The sequence below is a fragment of the Physcomitrium patens genome, chromosome 15 (genome assembly GCF_059467195.1).
Source record: "Physcomitrium patens ecotype Gransden chromosome 15, ASM5946719v1, whole genome shotgun sequence".
NCBI classification, from domain to species: Eukaryota; Viridiplantae; Streptophyta; class Bryopsida; order Funariales; family Funariaceae; genus Physcomitrium; species Physcomitrium patens.
The window spans coordinates 8,372,666-8,393,600 of NC_143424.1; the positions used below are offsets into that span (position 1 = coordinate 8,372,666).

The window sequence follows — 20,935 nt, forward strand, 5'->3', positions numbered from 1 at the left end:
CCATGTGACGGCAACATTTGTAATCAAGCTATCAGAGCTTAGATGTAGATGTTGCTCACCCTCGGGCCTGGCCCAGCCAATGCGTAAGATGGTCCCAGTTGTCGTATCCAAGCCTAAGTACAGTTTCCTATCCTAGTTGATGGATGAATGCACGGTGCTGCAGACCCCTAATCACGTACCAAACACGGGGTTAGATGATCTGGACACATCAGTGGCAGTAGTTCCCGAATAGATCGGAAGGGTCCAGTGCAGCGATTTTGTACGGACTGGTCCGAAAGGTGCGGGTAGTGGAAGTCATAAAAGGCAAGGGCATGAAAAAGTATTTGCTGCATGCAGGTCGGACGAATCAACTGGAATCGGATCAATATCCCTAGCTTCGGTGTCAGAATAGTGCGTCTACAGAACAAGGCGAAAAAGAGTAGGGAGATGCTTCACCGTAGGTGCACTCGGCAAGACCGTTGTACAAAAGCGTACGAGGTAGGTCACTTCAATCCTTTCTGATACAATGAATATCACCCATACCGACATGAAAGAACGTTGCCTTCTTGGGGGAGGGGGGGGGTCCTCTATAACGTAGTTTTGGTGAATAAGAGTAGCCGCCACGTTAGTTGAACTATTCCGGCTGCCTGTGTGCTGTTCTCGTCGAGAAGATTCTGCTTCACTGTTAAAAACCCTTGACCGCGGACGAAAGTTACACCTCTCATAACTTCGAGCTATAAAGTTCATCCTTCAAGATAGTTACATGATATTCACATCCATGCGTGGTGGTCGATGAGTTGACACCGGTTTCCCAGTCTTTCCACTGAGAATCACTATCTCGACTGGGAAACCCAGAGAATCCAGTTCAGATACTACATAACCACCTGTGGCATTATTAAAGCACCAAGACACCTCTAATTTACTCACAGCCAAGAACCAATGTATATAAAATCGAGACTGAATTCGCAAATTCATATGTATCGTAAGCATATTATATACACAATGTATAAAGTATCCGAATTACATGGACTCCTGGAATGCACATAAATCGTGGAATTTTAGAGTACGTTCCGAGCCCTCAGGCAAGGGGCTCACTTCACTGGTCAAAATACTAGAACTGCTCTGCACCCCACACTTGAACCAGTGGGCCGGAACGAGTCATTTGTTGTCACAGTAGAATGCTCCCATGAGTCTAACAAGGACCAGCGAATCACCTAACAGCTTTTCCTTTTCCCAACCACCAATGACTATTGCCAATGTTGCAACCGCAGACAAGTGACGCGCTTTCAAGCTACGTTTGGAACTTGTAACAAAGTTCACGTCCACGCTCACAGCCCTCCATCACTGGAACTTGTTTAAGAAGAAATTACGCAGCAATCTGTGCTATCAGAACTGGGTACATGACCAAGAGTGCTGACTGTTGTGGCTTCCATACCTGCGCCGAAGACTTCACCATCGCCTGAAACGACAATGTTTCTCATTCACGAGGCCTGGCGGACCATAGAGAACTAAGAGCTCGAAGACGAGCAAAGTAATCACCCATCGCAAGAAGTCCTCGGGCTACTTGGCGAATGGTTAATACCCGGTGCATTTGTTGTAACGTCTGTTGTCGCAAATGATCAGCCTGTTCACGTACGTAGTCAATCTAAGAACGTAAACTCAAAATTAAAAGATAAATAAATTACCTTTCTAAAGATGAAAATAAAAACTTAGCAGCTGACGAAAAGAAACACAATTATGCTCTACAGAAATGCAGAGAGACCTATCTTTAATATTAGAGGAACAGAAGCAGTATACTTCTAAAATTCAACTCACAGGATATTTAAAGAAGCATACAGCAATCAATTTCAGATAAAGTACGTACCTGACGCACGAAACCTTCGAGGTTCCCAAGTTGTCCCATGGCCACAGCCATCTGTCCCATGTAGTTGGCAACATTTGCTGCTGAGCCAAGAGAACCGGCAGACAGTGTTTCGGCAAGCGACTGCTGAAGTTGTTCCATCCCTTGAGAGAGGGCCTCTTCACCCTGTTGAGAGGACTGCTGCAGATTGCAGATGTTTAACAACTGCTGCTCTGTCAAAGGTTCTATTTGAGGTACTAATATCTGCACACAACAACAAAAAATAAATAAATAAATAAACATACTTGATGCCACCATGTCAGGCATCAGGGTGATGGAAAAAGACCTGCTGCTACTAAAATGATACATGTGTTCAATAAGTCAAAGCTAGTAGGTGCCGGGAATTATTTCAACGTGGCTTATAGCATAGGTAGAATCAGCACCTTTAGTAACTCAGAGGGTCGGCAGCCTCCAATCCATACAAAGCATCGCTCTGCAGGAGTTTTCCACATGCCGGACACGAGATGAAACACGTCGGCTTTTGCAGCAGCGTCCTTGAGCCGAAAGAGGTCGTCATAGTGGGCCATACTCCCATCCACTAGTAATCGTAAATCAGCGTCAGCGACATGAGCCTGTAGGGCCACCCGGAGCTCACTCATCTGCCGGGTATGATCTTCAACCCACCTTGCATACTCCAGGTCAAATGCAGCAGCTCCTGCTGTCCCAAGTCACCCTCGCAAAATTAGAAACCGAGACTCTGATTTCCACTAATAGCTAAGCAGTAACCTAAATAGGGAGAACTAAGAGTAAAATATTCTGCTTTGTAAGCACACTCAAAAGGTTAAATAAAACATGACAAGTCCATGCCAAATGAGATTCAAAAGACCTGAACTATATGCGTTTGCTCCACCAACTCCACCCGACTGACCATTTTGGTCACTGTACGAACCAGGTCCAAGGTATAGACCCTGCTAAAGAAAACCAAAAATGTACCGCACTCCGATTCAGAACGAGAACGAGAAAAGGGAAAGAATCAAATTCCAAGGCTGCAAAGCTAAAAATTTACGCGAGTTCTGCGCGCATAATCATAATCCTCAAATAGCTAACATGGCAGATGGACCCAATGGTGGACTAAGACAGGAGGAACGCAATGACCAAATACAGAGTGTGGGCATCCTAAAACTACACTAACAATCAAATCAAGACTACTGCAGAACTCAAGCGCCCGCGCTTAGGACTTCAAAAGTGGCCTGGAAGGTTCACCTTGTCCGACTTTGATGATTATGCTGGAAAGTTACTCAATTAACTAATTAGCGATTAATTTGACGTGTTCTCAACGTGCCCTGAACTAAAGTTTAACAGCCTTCAAATAAAGCAAGTAATGGTATCTTTGAGTGCGTGTGTGAGGTTTCATGTATATATTGCACAAATGCAACAAGAATGATGTGGAGGGACAAACCTGTTGCCGAGTTCTTTGAAGCTCTTGCTCGAGTTGGTTCAGCTTTATGCGGCTGGACTCCAACTGCTGCACATATGCCTGAACCATAAACCAACAATTTGTCACTGCCATCACAGTGCAAACATGTGATGTCTTCCTTTGTGCAATCAGGAGTGCACTTGTCCACCAGTTTGATCGCTCACCTTTTTTCTGAGCCTACTTTTTCGGGCTGCCTCACGATTTTGTGCTAACCGCCTTAGTACCTGCACCACATCGGCGGTCCTACATAAGGAGGTGAACTTTGCAAAATCATCACAACCTGCCTACGAAGCAAAGCTTCTGACGATTTTCATACTCAGATATCCTCTGCTGGTGTGGACAACGATGTTCATCACAGAAGAAAGGAACAAAGTCATCAACTACAAATCAAACAGTTTTCTTGTGTTGTAAACGGCATCCAGCATACGCAATCGTACCTTAGAATCGCCATTCTTCGTTCCAGTTTCGAGACTGGAATCGTTTGAGTTTCCACCGCCACTAGCTAAATGCTGCCCATCATCCAACTGCCACAAGTTCATGGAGGAGATCAAAAAAAAAAAAAATTAATTCAAAAATGCTATACATAAGCTCATAATCACGCAATACGCAGTATGAGCTGACGACCACGCAATCAATGGAAGCCAACTAAGGTGTCAGAACCTAGGAGATTGGGCATCCGCGAGGTCAATCACCAGGATGCCGTTCAGTCGCATACCTTCGCATCACCGTCCATGTCAGAAGATGAATCCGTCCTTGCACTTGCACTGTTGTCACCCATCTTGATAATTCCACAAACCTTTCTACTATATCTCTGAACCTAAGAAAATGACGTAAAGAGAAGTCGACAGCGTGAGATTGTATTCCAAACAAGACCCAGTAGGTTTCCATGTCATGAATTCCACCTGTTGAGTTCCATTTAACCACATTCTGCACCGGAAGTCTCTAGCTTCAGGAGAGAAAAATCCACCAAGATCCTACACCTCGCCACTTTCCTTTTCCTTGACGTCTCTACGCAAACCGCCCAGACTCATCCGACCTCTATCTTCCCATCTAATTACCCCCTCAAAACAAACACGCTCACTCGGCCATCATTCCAGCTCTCACGTCACCTTCCCGCTTTTTTCCATACTCCGCAGCTCAACAAGCCCACCTCCTGTTGCTTCCCACCTAACACACGTCACACCGCCACAGAGATTGATCCCACGACCACAAACGACCAACACCCAAACCCTTACTCCTCTGGGCTCACGTATACCAGACGACAAATGGAAGCAGCAGACGTCAGGCCACCTTTAAAGGTCCAAACCAGCTTGAAAGACGCAACTAAAAGCGGAACTTACTCCGTCCCACTGCCAGAGCACCCGCTGCCCACTCCACCCCACCACACCGAAGCTAAAGCAAGCGATCCATCATCCCGCTTGCCCACGCTCCCTCCCAGCCCAAAACCCAATCACCATGAAGACACACACTAACACCGACTCTACTCAACAACACCGAAACCGGCGCAAGGCACAAGACCGAATAAACACCCGGGTTCACGTATTATAAGTCAATCTATAATCAGTCAAATTGCAGCAGCGCCCACGGCAATTGGAGAGAGTGGGGTGCGGATGGCAGCGAGGGGAATGGGCACAACAGCCATTATGCACCTCGAGAGCTAGCTGAGTCTGACAGTTAGTAGCACCTGCGTTGACTAACACCCACCCCGTCGCTAAGCTATGCTACGCTAAGCCCCGCTCTCTCTTCTTCCTCCTCCTGCTCGTCTTCCCTTCCCTGCCACCGCGCCCACTGCCGCGAGGGGTATTCCCTTACGCACTGTCGTGATTGGGCTACACCATCAGCATCATCATCATCAGCATCATCGTGTTGGTCGCGCTCGTTTGCTCGCTCGCTCGCTCACCTCTTCGGATTGGGTGGTGCGGCCCCTCCTTCCCCACTTCCTCCTTCTACGATGCCTTTGTGACGCCATTGCTGCCGTGGGCGATGTGACCCCGCGTGTGGCGGATGCCACGCGCTCAGCCGCCATTCGCCGCGCTGACGCACCGCTTTGCAGAGTTTCGCGAGGGCTCGAAGCTGATGCTGCTGCTGCCGCGATGATGATGGCGCCTCTCCCTTCTTCCCTGCCCTTCCCTTCCCCTTCCCTCATGTGGGTCCCACCCCCCAGTCCCCACCCCCGAGGTCTTTCTCTCTCCCCGCGCGCTTTTCAACTGAAGCTCTCTCTTCTCCCCCTCCCCCCATTCCAACTGGGTGGTGCTTTTTCAATAGCCTCGTGCTTGACGGTCTGGAAGAAAGAGAGAGTGAGTGTACGGGACGACCAGGAGGACTGCCTCCATGAGGGTCCCCCCCATGGCTGTGTGGGCTCTGTCTCCATTGCTCTCTCTCTTGCTCGCTGGCTGCCCTTCCTCTTTGCTTACTAACTCCTTCGCACTGTGTTTTGAAGTAACGTTTCTATGATTAGTAGTAGTAACATCTGCATGTTGGTCTTGAGCTTTGCAGTGACGAGTGCTGAGTTTTCTTTTTTCTTTTTTGTACACTGTGTTGGAATGGTAGCTGGGTTTTAGTGTTGTGGAGTTTCACTGATTCTGTGTCTTTGCTAGAGCATTCAGTTTTCATGAGTTGCTCTTCTGTTTTGTTTTCGTTTTTGTTTTTTTTTGTTTTTTTTTTTAATTGTTTTATTGTTATCATTGTTAATTGGTATTTTTTTTTTGTTGGAATTGATTTGGATGGATCGACTGGATGAGGGGGTAAGGGTTGACAGTTTGTGTTCAATCCATGAGGTTCCATATTGGTTGCTGTGCAGTGGTAGAAAAAAACGGTGCCTCTGGTTTACTGATTTGTGAGTTACCTTTTGTTTATTTGTTCGTTTTGCTTCCTGTTCAACGCATTGACAATTGGTTCACTGGTGAGGAGGTACATACATGTTTTAATTGTATGTATATGTCATTATTATTATTATTATTTTGAATGTTGAATAACTTGGTTTCAAGTATTAATGAAATAATAAGTATATGATGCAAATTTTGCCTTGTGATCACATTGAAAAATAACATGTGTTATCAATGAAGTTTTTGGAAATGGAATATATATATATTTTATATATATATATATATATATATATATATACAAAAATAATGGACGTCTTATTTTTAAATACTAATTTTGCATTGATTTCAATTGAAATGTAGATGTGAGAATATATATTAAATAAAATTTTAGCATTGGGTTTTAAATAATGGTTGAAATTTTAAGTGTAACATTTTTTTAAAAAATTAGTTTTTTACTATGTTGTACAATTACAAATTAATTAACTAGGTATTACATTGTATTATGTAGTATTATTGTATATGAAAATAGTGAGATTATCAATCATAACAAAATATATCTATATATATATATATATATATCATTTTATTCTTCTTTAATATTATAAATAAATTTGATGGTTTTTTTAGATGTTCTTTAATATTTATATGATAATATTAATAAATATACATGTTAGTTGTTAATTGGTGGAAATTGAAACATACTACACATTATAATTACACAAGATAGTTGCACATATAAACTCTCCATAATACATGATTTTATTTCAATATTATTCTAAATAAGGTAAGGTTTTGTAGTCAATATCATCTAGATTGGAATGTAACATTACTCATGTTAGATTGTTAGATTGATTTTAAATAAACATATTATTATTTTTAAACAAATAATAAATATACACATAAAAGATATTTCAGTAAAATAAAATTAATAAATTAATGATTTAATAAGAAACTTTATATAAATCTAAAAAGTAAAGCTAAATATAAACTTATACAGATATAATCTTTTTAATAATATTTATAAGTTAATCCAAAAATATTACAATAATTGTATATAATGTTTTCTTAAAATCAAATCAAATCAAATCAAACAATAATAAAGTTTTTTCTATATGGATCAAGGAGATGAATCAAAACCAATAAAAGCCTTAATACACTCTTAGGTTATTTGGAAAGAATATATATTTCTTAAAAAATAATAATATATTAGAACTAAAATAACTTTATAAAAGACAAAAAGACTAACGACTCTTGAAACAAGTTTAAGAACAAAAAAAGCATTGGCAAGAATAAAAAAGGCTTTACATTTGCTTCCATATATACTATCTAACAAGGAGTTACATGGCAATATTCTATTGGACCTCCAACATATATCCAACTTGCAAAACATGTGTCTAACTCATTAAATAAATTTCCTACATATGCATTATATGACCAATTTGTATTACAAGTTGTCAACATGTACAACATGTGGTCAACTTGTCGACTAAGTTTCTAACCTACTAATCAACTACAAATATATATATATATATATATATATATATATAGTTAAATTCATCCCTATAAAGCTTTTCTATAATATATTATCAAATCTACCAATATTTATCTTCAATCTAACACTTCTTATCTTAATAATTATGTATGTTCATGAAATTATTCTCCCTTCTAAGTGCAAGTTCTATAAGCTACAATAATCATATTATGATTCTTCATTTTGATTTAAATGGATGTCATTGATAAAAAGTATCAACCTTCTTTGGTGTATTTACAAGATTTCTTGGATAGCTTTGATGTATATTTATTAATATTATATCCATGCCAATGTATAAGTTATTTCAACTTATTTTTGTACTGCCTTCAATTTAAGATTTCTTTGATCTCAAACTCTTGATTATTATTCATTCTATAGGAGGAGAAAATATTTTTTTCCTTTTCTTTTAAATCCACTATCTTGTATGGCTTAAAAGAAATACGTAGAATATGAAATGGATCTTTATAAACTTTAATAGATATATTTAATAATAAAATAAATTGATTTATTTATAAATAAAAAATGATTTAAGTCTACAATAATATAACTTATGATAAGAGTAAATAATCTTGATATTACAACAAAATAACCATACCTTATTGCCTATGTGGAATTTATATTATTCTTTACATTATACATCTACATTGATCTATTTTTGTTTTTGAGCTTCCTTTAATTATGCATTCAATGTTGCATATATCTTTGATAAATAATTTATTAAATCTTTTGCTATAGAATTATCAACTTTTGAAAAGTCAAAAGTATCAAGTCTTGAATGATAACTATAATTTATATAAAAAGTTGTGTATTGAATAGAAAAATGTATCATCTCATTACAAGTAAACTTTGCCAATAGAATAAGAATTATCCAATCATTTTCATAGTAATTGATAGTATATCTCAAATAAGCTCTAAAACTTAATTCATTTGTTTTATTTGTTCATAAATTTGAGGATGGAAAATTAAAGATAGTTTTATATCTATCTTCAAAATCTTAAAAAGAATTTTCTAAAATCTTAATATAAATTTAGTCATTTAATTTAATACAATATGCCTTGACAATCCATAATAGCAATAAATATTATTGAAGATAGGTTTAATTATTTCTTTTTATGTGATAAATTTTATATATGATACAAAATGTGCCATCTTGATAAAATAATCTATTATCACAAATATTGAGTTATAAAAATTTGAAATTAAAAGATCTATAATAAAATATATTAAAAAAAAAGACTATAGCTGTTTAAGTATATGTAATAGCTAAAAAAGTCCATATAATATCATATAATGACATGATTATATGATAAAAAATAAAAATATGGATATTATTATAGAAAAACCTTATAGAAAGATGTAATAGAAAAATAACAATAAATTAAAGAAAGGTAATAAAAGATTTAGTCTTAATATTACTTTTTAAAGAAAAAAATTTATTTATTTTTTAGAAGTATGAATAAGCCAAATTAAGATAAATAAGATAAGAGATTATTATATGCATGTCAAAGAGAGAATTAATAATAGATTAAAGCAAAAATTACCTCAATTTTTTAAAAATTGATACTTGGTGTCATATTAAGTAAAGTCTTGCTTAAAAATACACCGAGCAACTCGCCACAAAGGATAGAAGGAAAATTGCAACAAAAAGATCCTAAAAACTCTAATAGAATCCTAAATAAACTCTAATTAAATCCTAATAATGATAATCAAGCTTTAATCAAATCAAAAGATATTTCAAAGAAATTACAAAAGAAACATAAAGAAATTTTAAAAAACTATTAGAGAAATCTTAAATAATTTTCAAATAAATCCTAATTAAATCCTATTTTAGTTCTAATTGAAATCCTAATGGATCTTAAATAAATCCTAATCAAAGCATACTTTAATTTTGATTGAAATCCTAATGGATCTTAAGTAAATTCTATATAAAATCTTAATTAAATCCAAAATCAAATCCTAGACAAATTAATCTAATTCTATTCTAAATTCCACTCGAATATTGGCCGGCCTCTATGAGTGTAAAATTCACTCCTTAACCCAATTACAAGATCGCCTCAATCAAGAGTTGTTTGTAATAGGTGGTGTGAAGTTAAAGTAGCAAGAACAAGAACAAGAAGAAAAGAAGCAAAATACAAAACAATTGGAATAAATGCAATCAAGCAATTGTACACTATAAAACTAGTCACAATCTATTTATTGAGTTTTTATCTAATAAATATATATATATATATATATATATATTTAGAAATTCAATTTTTTTATCTTTTCGATGGTATAAAAAATATATAAATCCTAGTTATTATAAGTAAGTTATGAAGATTTAAAAAATAACAAATAAATAAATAAAAATTAAGTAAATAATTTTTTCTTCAATGATAACTTGCTCAACAGATCAAGAGTTCAAGCTTCACCAAGGCTCTCAAGTAGTGTATATGGGCTGTCTAAAGAGGCCTTGAGGCCTTAGTCTTATCTTCCTACCTATACCCAAGGTGTTACAACCCATATGGGATTTTTACATCTCCCTTCATACAAGGACTAGATAAGCTATTGGTCCTCCTATTTTCTACTAGTAATATTCTTTTTTCTTTCTTTTTTTACATTTTTGACTTTACGATGGTGTTTAAAAATACTCAATTAGCTTGGAAAATTTTTGTGGCCTTCAAATCTTGCTCCATTTCTTCATAATGGCTCCCAAGGTACTAAAACTCATTTTTACCAAAGTCTTAGAAATTTCTCTAAAAATTCCTAAAATAAATCTAAATAAATTCTAAATAAATTCTAAAATTTATAAAATATTTTTTTAATACTAATAAAATTTTAAAAATATAATTTACTATCTTAATAATTTTTATAGTAGTAAAATCAATTTAAATCTACTATAAATCCTACTTCCCATATAACTAACTAAAAAGACATGAGATTCTTTCTCATGCTTCTTCTAATTACTAATCAACATTTATATTTTTTCTTATAAATAATATGTATAGATAGAAGGCTAATATAAATGTTGACCTTAATAAATATTCATGAATATTCAATAATAAATAAAAAAATACTAAATCAACTAAGATAATTGCCTCAAAGACTTATTTAGACTCCATTTCTTCTCCACTAATACTATTCTCCTTCATTTAACATCCTTTAAGCACATCTTCATCTAAAAATTGTAATTTTGGCCTTCTTTATGCATTCTTTTGTTCTAAAACAACTAATGAGTCAATTTGATGATTTACTCTCTCTTACTCCAATCTGAATGTTGAAATTCCAATATTAATATTTTCTTCATGAACCATTGAATTGCTCTTCAAATTCCCCTAAACTATTGGAAATCAAGTTTTGTCTCTATGTTAATAACATTCACTTCAATCTAATTGATAGATCACTAAATATTTTAAAAATACTTATTAACCTTCAAACTCTAATTTTTGAGATCTCAACCTACAAAAACCTTTACACACTTCAATCTAACTGTTTGATTGACCTTGAAATTTACACATACATTAATAACTAGCACACCAACACTCTATTTAAAATTTATCCACATATATAATACAAAATTCAAGAAATCCTCAATTTTGTAAGTATAACTTTATTTTTTAAAATCTAATATAACCAAAAACATGAATAATTTTGAAAATTCTCCAAATACTAAATATTAATTTGATTGACATAAAGCTAGTGCTCAAAAATCTCTTTGCTAGTTTGCTCTCAAATTTCACTCATTGATCTACTAAAGAATCCTAGAGTTGCCATAAGTATAGAGTTTTGTACCTCGGGGTTTAATTTCAACCCGAATTAACAAATGGTCATCTCTAGGCATCAATATTTGATAATTTAAGCTAAGTTTTACTTGAATCTATTGATGATTTATTTCTATATATATCTATATTAATTACTTTTCTCATTTACTTTGATTTGAGGCATTTATGTTCCTATAAAGCAAGTAGAAGCCTCTCTTCTAACAAGCTACTTTAAGAGTAAATCTTTTACTATATTTCTATTATTTATTCTTATTTTTTTATTATATCTTTTTACTAGGCTCTTCTATAATAATATCTATGTTTTTATTTATTATCATATATTTATATTATTACACAAATTTGAGTGCAAATTAGAGGAAGGATTTTTTAATGTTTATTTCATGTTATTTGGATTAATATTGAGATTTTGAAGGATTTTCAAAATTAATGATGTATTTGGTGAAGTTGGATTTGAGAAATAAAAGTAAGTTCATAAATTTAAAGATTTTTTGAATTTTATAGCATGTTTATAAGTAAAAATTAGAAATTTTATTGTTGTACTTGTTATAAATTTATGTGAGAAATTTGAGTTCAATGAAGTTGTTAGATTGTAGCATATGAGGATTTTTGTAGATTATAGTCTTAAAATATGGAGTTTTGAAGATTGGTGAGGATTTCTAAGATATCTATGGATGTACTAAATGGATTGAAATATAATTTTTTTTAAAGGTACCTACTTTGATTTCTATCAATTAAAAAAAATTTGGAATGAATTGAATGGTGAAATTATGAGATCATTGCTTGAAAATATCAATATAAAGATTGAAGAAGGAGGTCGGTTAAATTCTAAGTAAAAGTTTAAAATTATTATCTATTTGGTATGTGCAATCTTCTTTAAATTTTATGTACTTATTGCTAACTTAGTTGTTTAAAAAGTGTAAAAATTTTGAATCAAAATCAATGATTTGATCATTAATGATATAATTTTTAATTTGCTATAGAATTATTAAGAATTTTATTTAAGATTTAAGATTTGATTATGGATTAATTATAATTTATTTAAAATTTTATTAATATTTATTTAAAATTTGGCTAAGATTTAAGATTTGTCTATGATTAAATTAGAATTTAGGATTTTTTTTAGATTTGATTGAATTTGAATAAAATTTCATTAGAATTTGATTTTATTGATTTTATTAGGATTTGACTAGGATTTTATTAGGTTTGATCTAAGATTAAAGATTTGATTAATATTTGATTAAGATTTGACCTAAGATTTGATTAAGATTTATTAAAATTTTGATTAAGATTTTAATTAAGGCTTTATCAAGGATTTGACTTAAAATTTGATTAAGGTTCAATATAATTTCAATTAGAATTTGACTTAAGATTTATTTAGAATTTATTTAAGATTTTTATTTTAAAAAAATTCTATTTATTGAATTTATTTAAGATTATTATTATTTTGTAAGGTTTTATTTTTATGTTTCTTTAGGATTTTTTATTATATTTTTTTGAATTTAATTTATGAATTCTTTATATTTCTTTTATAACTTCTTTAAAATTTATTTTGAATTGATTATAGTTTCATTAGGATTATTAAAGATTATTTGAAGTTTATTTAAGATTTTATTAGACTTAATAGGATTGTTATTTCATTTCTATTTACCTTCTACAATTAGGTGTTTAGTGCATTCTCAAGCATAAATACATATAATACAACAATGATTGATGAGGAATTTTAAATCTTGAACAAACATCACATAATTTTTCAAAGTATTCAATTGCCTTCCATATTTAAGGCCACCAAAAATTCTTTGATATGAATTCTTAAGTCTTATTGTATCCAAAATGTTTGGTAGTTCGAAAGTTGTGGCAAGCTTAAAGAGCACATAATTGTGATTTAACTTTTAAAATATACAAGTATCTTTTAAAATAAAATAGATTATTTTTATATTTAAAATTCAAAATATTATAAGATTTAGATAGATTATTCATAATAGTATGAATAAGGAGATTAGAGGACATACTTAATTAAAATTACCTAAAAATATTTTAATTAATTATTAATATTGATTTCTTTATGTAAAGATGAAAATTACTCTAGCTTCAAAAGCATTATTCTTTGTTGTTCATAGATTGTATTTCTTTCTTTTGGTATAAGACAAAAACATTTAGAAAAGGTGCTTGAAAAAATTTATTATTTTTCTAATTGATAAATGATCTTAAAATCAAATCTTGATAAAGACATACTTCAATAGACTTGGTGACGATTTAATATACATATTGACATAAAATACTTAAGATTTTTACAATCTATATATATATATATATATATATATATATATATATATATATATATATATAATGAATAGATTTAAATCCTCTTTCAAATAATGATGCCATTTTAAAAATAAATCCACTATTATAAAAAGCTCTTAGTCATAAATCTTGTAGTTGATTTCAATTGCTAAAAAAGATAATGCAATATAAGATTGCTACAAAAATAAAAGTTTTTGTTAAAGCTTCAAATGATGTCTTTGCTTCTTTACTCCATTCAAATTTGTCTTTATAGATCAAACTTATAAGTGGAGTTGTAACTTTAAAAATATTTTTTATAAAGACTTAATAATAATTGAAAATTTTTAAAAATACTTGGACATCTTTTAGTAATTTAGAACCTTTTAATCCATAATAGTTTGAATTTTCTTAGGCTCTATTATAAGATATCATTCAAAATAATATATCTTAATAAAATAATTTGAGTTGTATAAAATATACACTTCTCTATCTTGGTATACAATCATGTATTTTTTATTTTTTAATATATAATAAATATAAAATTTATGTTCTTGTATATTTTTGAAATAAATTAAAATAAAAAACCATTTAAATATTCTTAAAATAACATCATTTATAAGTTATTAAAAAATATACAAAGTATAACAACTATTTTTTAATATAATATATATATATGCAAACATAACAAGTTGTAACTTGATATGCAAATGCAACAATTTATATCTTGATATGCAAATGCAACCAGATGTATATCATTTACATATATATTCAAAATATTTGTTGCATTTGAATATATATTATCAAGTTGTATGTTCTTTGAAGATTTATTTGATATAAATCTTTATTTGATTCAATTAACTAAAAAATCTAAAATTAAAGATAAAAGATATCTATTTTTTATAATAATCTTATTAAGTCTTCAATAATCCTATGATGGATATATTATATAAGAGACTGAACAAGAAATTAAACAAAAGAGTTTTAATAAGAAATCTAGCAAGAACTTTATTAAATCAGATGAGTACAAGATAAACACCAAGAAAGGTGACCTAAAGCTTCAAGAAATATGTTATTGAGAGTGAGGATCCCTTAGCTTTGACTCTAATATATACTAGATATTAAAAATCTTTTTGAAAAGTTTCCATATTACTTGAAGATAAAACAACTTTAAAAAGCTTTTTAAGAAATTTCCATAGTGCTTGAAGTTGAAATAATCCTAAGAAGCTTTTTGGACAACTTCTTTAATTCTCCGAAAACTTTCTAAAATCTGCTAAAATATTTTAAGAACCTTTTAAAACCTCATATTAGAATATTTTAAGAATCTTTTGAAACCTTTTAGACTTTAATAGATTATTTTAAAAACATTCTTAAAATCTTTTTGTTTGATGTCTATAACAAATCCACAGATATTTGTAATGATTTTTTTTTTTTTTTTTTAATTTTTCTTCAAAAATAAAATATAAACTCTTATTGGACATTTAGAATGGTGAATGTAATTTTTAATCAAGTTCTTTTTAATGTATTTCTAAAATAAAGCCAACTTATTTTGTAATATGCTATAGATTAGTCTAAAGAAGGATTGAATTCTTCCTCAAAGATTAATTAAATAATCATAAAAACAATATTGTAAAAGATTATCTATATTCTTTTTCTAAAAAATATCTTGATAATATTAATATTGGTTTGAAATGCCACTTGAAGTCTTTATACTATCAAAACTAAGTGTGGTATAAATAGAAAAAAGATCCTTCTTTTGCAATAAGCATAAATGCTCTTATATATAATAATAAAAATTTGGATATATTATATTTATGAGTTTTATAGAAGTCTCAATTAGGCAATGAAAAAACTCAAGATTACAAAAAATCTAATCGATTTGAAGAGCTTACTTCTCTTGTCAAGATAATCCTAAAAAAATTGGATTAAAAAAAGATTTAATAATATTAAATATCACTAAATTATTATAAGAATTAGTTGCTAAAGGAATAATTTCATAGATAATATCTCCAAAAGATAATAAACTATTATCTATGATTTTTACATACATTGGCTTGGTTTTTTTTATTAAAAATATTTCTTATTTTTATATCAAAATCTTTATTTATGAAGTAAGTTAAGGCTCTTAATCTAAGAAGACAAAGACTTTTTAATTTTTTGGTGCTAAAAAAAATATCTATTATGAAACAAGGTGAAGGATTAGAACAGAGAATAAGACCTTTACTAGGTGTTGTATAAGATTCTAATTGCATTATTCATATTATAGTTATTGAAACTTATTTTTGAACACATTGTTTTCTTTGGCAATCATGTTCTTTATTTAATGATTACATTACTTCTTTGAACAATATTAAAAAGTACACATAGGTTTTTCATAATATAATCATAATATTTTTTAACAACATCAAGTCTTTTCTTATTTATTAATATATTTGAAACATAATGTGTCAATTTTCATAGGTTTTAGCCTTAATGATTAAGCTTCTAAAAACCTAGAAGTTTTTGCCATAATTTGACTTCTACTTCTCTAATCAAATTCTTTTTCTTTGCAACTTTCAAAAAATCAATTCTAGCATATAATGGCTTGACCAATAAATTATTTTAATAATTTTATTTTTATAATTATCAATAATAAATCTTTGACATTATTTATCAAATCATATTAAAATTAATTGATAAATTTTTTATTATTTCAATCCATATTACAAAAAAGGTTTAGGAATTCAATAGCATATATAATAGTTAAATATGATTTTAGTTGCAAAAATATTTATTTGGTTTCTATTATCTTTTCTTAATTATTTTTTCTAAATATAGCCATAAAAATTTTAAAAATAAATTCAAATTATAGAAGAGTCTTGAATCTATTTCCATCAAAAGTAAAATCTAAAATAGAATACTTCCAAATAAAAGTGAACTTATGATTTCAAATTAAAAAAATCCATGAAAATATTTAAAAAGATGTAAATTTAGATAGAAATTTATTTATTATAGAAATCTTCAAAATTTTGATCTTTTTTATCAAAAAAACTTATTATACTTATTTTTGCATCTTTTAAAATTATTATAGTAATATTTCTTAAATTCAATTATAAAATTGATCTTCTTATTTTTCTCAATTGGACAAATTTTTGGCTTAGATTTTAAATTTTATTGTTAAATTTTTCTACAAATATAGAAATAATATCTTTATAATTGATGTTGATAATATGTGAGATTTTTCCTTAAGAATATTGATAAGTTTATAAAGATCTATAATAGTTAGAAATCTATTCTCATTTTTGCTAAGTATATCATCCATTATTTTTACTTTTGTCTTCATAATAAATAAATTTAATAAAATTACATGTCAAATTAGAAGAAGGTTGAAACAAGACTGGTCTATTTCAAGTATGTAGGATCCTTTTAATCCACTACAATATAAAACCTCATCACAAGATATGGAAAATTGGACTAAAACAAAACTAAACAAAACCAAATATAATAGGTTATAGAAGACAAAATTTAGCAAAAAAAAAAAAATAGAACAAAATAGAACTAAATAAGAAGATGCAAATCCAAACTTTACTAAGAGAGAAGGTTTGAAGCCATACCTAACTAGATGCCTTCAAAAGGCCTTGGCTAGTCCTATTTATACTTTATTCTACTATCCTAGACTTTCTAGAATGTTCTTAGGTAGCGGATCTCACTTAGATAACCACCTTAAATTCCTTCTAGAAGGTTCTATGCTAGACTCCACTTAAATAATTGCCCTGAGTTTTTTTAGAAGGTTCTATAGTGGATCCTACTTAATCCACTAATTTAATTCTAATTTTAGAAACTTCTATGGTTCTAACTATCTATCCTTATACAAATATTTTATTTTTATCTTGTTATAATTAATCTCCTTCTACTAATACGGAACGTCCTCGTTTTTCTTTTGATGGTATTTTTAAATTATCTTTTGGCAATAGGTGAGGTTTTGTGTAGATTCTTACATTGCATTGTGAATGGGATAACCTTCCAAAGAACTTTGTACTGAATTTGTAGATGTCCATTGCCACGGTGAAGGTAATGATGCTCCAAAATGTTGTCTATTTCATATTTTTGTTGGTCATCAACTACAATTGGTAGTGGTGGTGATTGACGTCAATCTGAAAAGCACTTTGGCTCAGCATGAAATTCCTATAGTTACAAAATATAGAAGATTAGATAGATTCAAATATATGATAGAAGCTTAAGACAATATGTGATATCAAAAATCACTACAAAAAAGTCCAAGCCATCGATGTACTAATTTATAGATTTAGGTTGATGTAACAAGTGGCAAATTGGCATTGAAGAATAACACCTAATTATCCTCTCCCAAGGTCTTATATTGCTGATGGTTATCTACATATTGTTTCTATTGATTTTGTGTAATAAAAAGGTGGTGTTGTACTTCTTGTAAGATCATTGTAAGCCATTGTATAAATTTCTCTATTGTTAGATTGTTGGTGTTGATGGGACAATGGAAAGTTGCTAACATAATCAAATATTCATGGATATTAAAGAAAAAAGGTGAATGACCAGTACTTGCTTAAATACTATTGTTGTAAGCAAACTCCAAGGTCATCAAGTATTCATCTCAATCATTATGATGAACCACCACAAATGCTTGTAGTATATCTTCTAAAGTCCAATTTGCATGCTCTATTTGCCCATCTATTTGAGAATGGAAGGTTGTAGACATGACAAGTTATATCCCTAGTAGCTTAAATAAGACTTGCCATAAACTTCTTGTAAAGTATGGATTTTGATCTAAAATGATGACAAAAAGTAATCCATAATGACAAAAGATAATATTAAAGAAGGCTTGTGCAAGCATTGAAGTATCAATATCTAAGCACATTGTGGTCAAGTGAAGTTATTTCAAGAGTCGATCCACAAAGACAGCAATTGCAGTATGATTATAAAGCATCTGCAGCAAACACGTAATAAGATCCATAGTCATCTGCTCTCAATGTACCATAGGTGTCACGGCCATAATCATGTAAGCTAATAATTACATATAGAAATAGGTAGAAGTAAGTAAAAGTAGATAAAAGTAAGTTAATTATATAATATTTAATATAGAAGCTTCCTAGAAACTTCCTAGACGCTGCTTTGACTTCATAGGTGTCTTTAATTGACTTTTTGGATTAGAAACATGGTCAACAAGTTGGCCATGTGCCACACATGTTGTTAGCTTGAAGATCAAGCTAACTATGTGGCCCACACGTAGAAAAACTTGCCTTGTAAGTCAAGGCATGTGTCCTACAAAGTCAACACATATTGGAGGTCCTATAGAACGTCGCCACGTAGCCCCTAGTTAGATAGTATATATAGAGACAAGAGTGAAGGCTTCTTCACTCTTGTCAACTCCTTTCTTGCTTCTAGTCCAGGTTCAAGAGTCTTTAGTTTCTTGTCTTGTGGCAATAGCCATTCCAGTTTTCTTTTAATATACCTACTTGTTTATATTTTGACTTATTATATCGAGATAGCATTTTGGTGTATATTTTTCCTCATCGAGTCTTTGTCCTTGACAGATTGACAAGAGTACACTTACAATATCAGAGCTTTGTTTTTTCTTGAGTAAGAGTGGATTACCCCTTTCTCTTGACAAGACATAAGCGTATTAGAAGTTTGCGGATTACCCACTTCTAAACTGATATTGTTCTTAGTATCTTCTTTATTATCAAGTCTTTCTTTTCTTTTGTCTTGAGCAATATCAAACAAATTTTTCTTCTTAGTGTCATTATGGCAGAACTTGTTGAAATGAAGAGTGCAATGGCACAAATGCAAGAGCAAATGAGGGAGTTAATGCTTGCGATGCATCAACTCAATTCACCAACACATGAAAGAACAAGAATAGCAGAAAGTGGAGATATAGAGATGATCGGAGCTGCTTCAACATCTACAACAAATCACGTTCCTTCTCCAATTATACAACACCCTATAAGCACTAGAGAACCAAGAATTGCCTTACCTGAGAAATTTGATGGTACGAGATCAAAGTTTCGAGGGTTCATCAATCAAGTACAATTGGCAATTGAACTTCAACCGCAAAGCTATCCAACTCCAGGATCACAAGTCAGGTTTATTGGCACTCTACTTTCTGGTTCTGCATTATCGTAGTTTTCGTCTTTTCTTGAACAACGAAATCCAATATTGGACAATTTGGAAGCTTTTTTGGCGGAGTTTCGATCTATTTATGGTGAACACGATGCAACTCGTGTTGCAACAAATAAGATTCGAATTCTGCGACAAGGAAATCGCTGAGTAATAGTATATGCTTCACAATTTCGACAACTTGCAATTGACATCAAGTAGGATGATGTTGCACTCATCAGTCAATTTCTTTATGGATTGCAATACGAAGTAAAGAAATTGATGCTCAACTTACCTGATCCTCAAACTTTGAGTCAAGCAATCGATTTTGCGGTAAAATGTGATAATCGACTTTTTGAATTTCGATCTGAGAATCATTCACGGGAACCTCAACGTTATTACTCAATGGCAACATCAACATCTTTGCCAAACGTACATTCGGAAGTAGAAGACATGCAAATTGACGCGGTACGTTTTAAACCCCTAACTGAGCAAGAAAAGATTCGTCGTCGTCAAGAAGGATTATGTTTATATTACGGAGAACCTAAGCACACTGCTCAACATTGTCCAAAGAAACGACGCAACTATAAAATGAGGGATACGACGGTCAAAGAAGACAACATGTCGGAAAACGGATTCGTCCAGCTACAATAGGGACCGTGCAGCTGGAACCTTGTACAATTCCTAATGAAGGTCCTATCCTCTCCTCAGAACCCTCTCCTTGTTTTATAATAGACTTATATTTAGGACCTAAGAATTACAAAGCCTCTGCTTTATTAGATTCGGGAGCCTCAGCATATTTTTTAGATGAACAATTTGTTAAAAGTCGTAAAATATCCTTTGTACAGAAACCTAAACCAGTACATGTAGAAGTCATAGATGGTCGTCCCTTGTCTTCTGGAGATGTCACTCATGAAACTCATCCTATAAAAGTAACAATAGACGGTCATGATAGCTACATAGCTTTTAACATAATTAAATCCCCGTCCAATCCAGTTATTTTAGGTTTATCCTGGCTAGAAAAATATAACCCTCGAATAGATTGGAATTCGCGTAAACTTGACTTTTCCAAAAGCGTTATTAATAGTTCTACGAACCAAGTAAAAAATTATAAGTCTAGTACAGTAAAACCTGTAC

General features: G+C 31.5%; 1 protein-coding gene across 8 annotated transcripts; it reads right to left on the reverse strand.

The window, feature by feature from the left end:
- Positions 1 to 921: 921 nt before the first annotated feature.
- Positions 922 to 5,156, reverse strand: LOC112292828 (transcription factor TGA2.2). Of its 8 annotated transcripts, none has more exons than XM_090256356.1 (9): positions 4,637 to 5,103; positions 4,012 to 4,463; positions 3,734 to 3,820; positions 3,461 to 3,520; positions 3,279 to 3,356; positions 2,706 to 2,787; positions 2,263 to 2,534; positions 1,844 to 2,083; positions 922 to 1,603 (listed from the first exon to the last, which is right to left on the reverse strand). In XM_090256356.1, the coding sequence occupies exons 2-9, from the start codon at positions 4,072 to 4,074 to the stop codon at positions 1,457 to 1,459; spliced, it is 1,029 nt and encodes a 342-aa protein (XP_090112482.1). In that variant the 5' UTR covers positions 4,075 to 4,463; positions 4,637 to 5,103; the 3' UTR covers positions 922 to 1,456. The 8 variants fall into 8 exon arrangements, with proteins under 8 accessions (XP_090112482.1, XP_090112479.1, XP_090112483.1 ...); XM_090256353.1 differs by having other exon boundaries at positions 2,706 to 2,790; positions 4,637 to 5,051; XM_090256357.1 differs by having other exon boundaries at positions 2,706 to 2,790; positions 3,734 to 3,805; positions 4,637 to 4,775.
- Between the last annotated feature and the right edge of the window lie 15,779 nt (positions 5,157 to 20,935).

Bases quoted from the DNA above. Each gene is read 5' to 3' on its own strand.
- LOC112292828 (XM_024541676.3), bottom strand. From the start codon at position 4,074: ATGGGTGACAACAGTGCAAGTGCAAGGACGGATTCATCTTCTGACATG. The intron at 3,521-3,733 runs GTACGATTGCGT...GATGTGGTGCAG, and splicing joins CGAAGAATGGCGATTCTAAG to GTACTAAGGCGGTTAGCACA. The intron at 2,791-3,278 runs GTTTGTCCCTCC...GGTTTTCTTTAG, and splicing joins TTCAAAGAACTCGGCAACAG to CAGGGTCTATACCTTGGACC.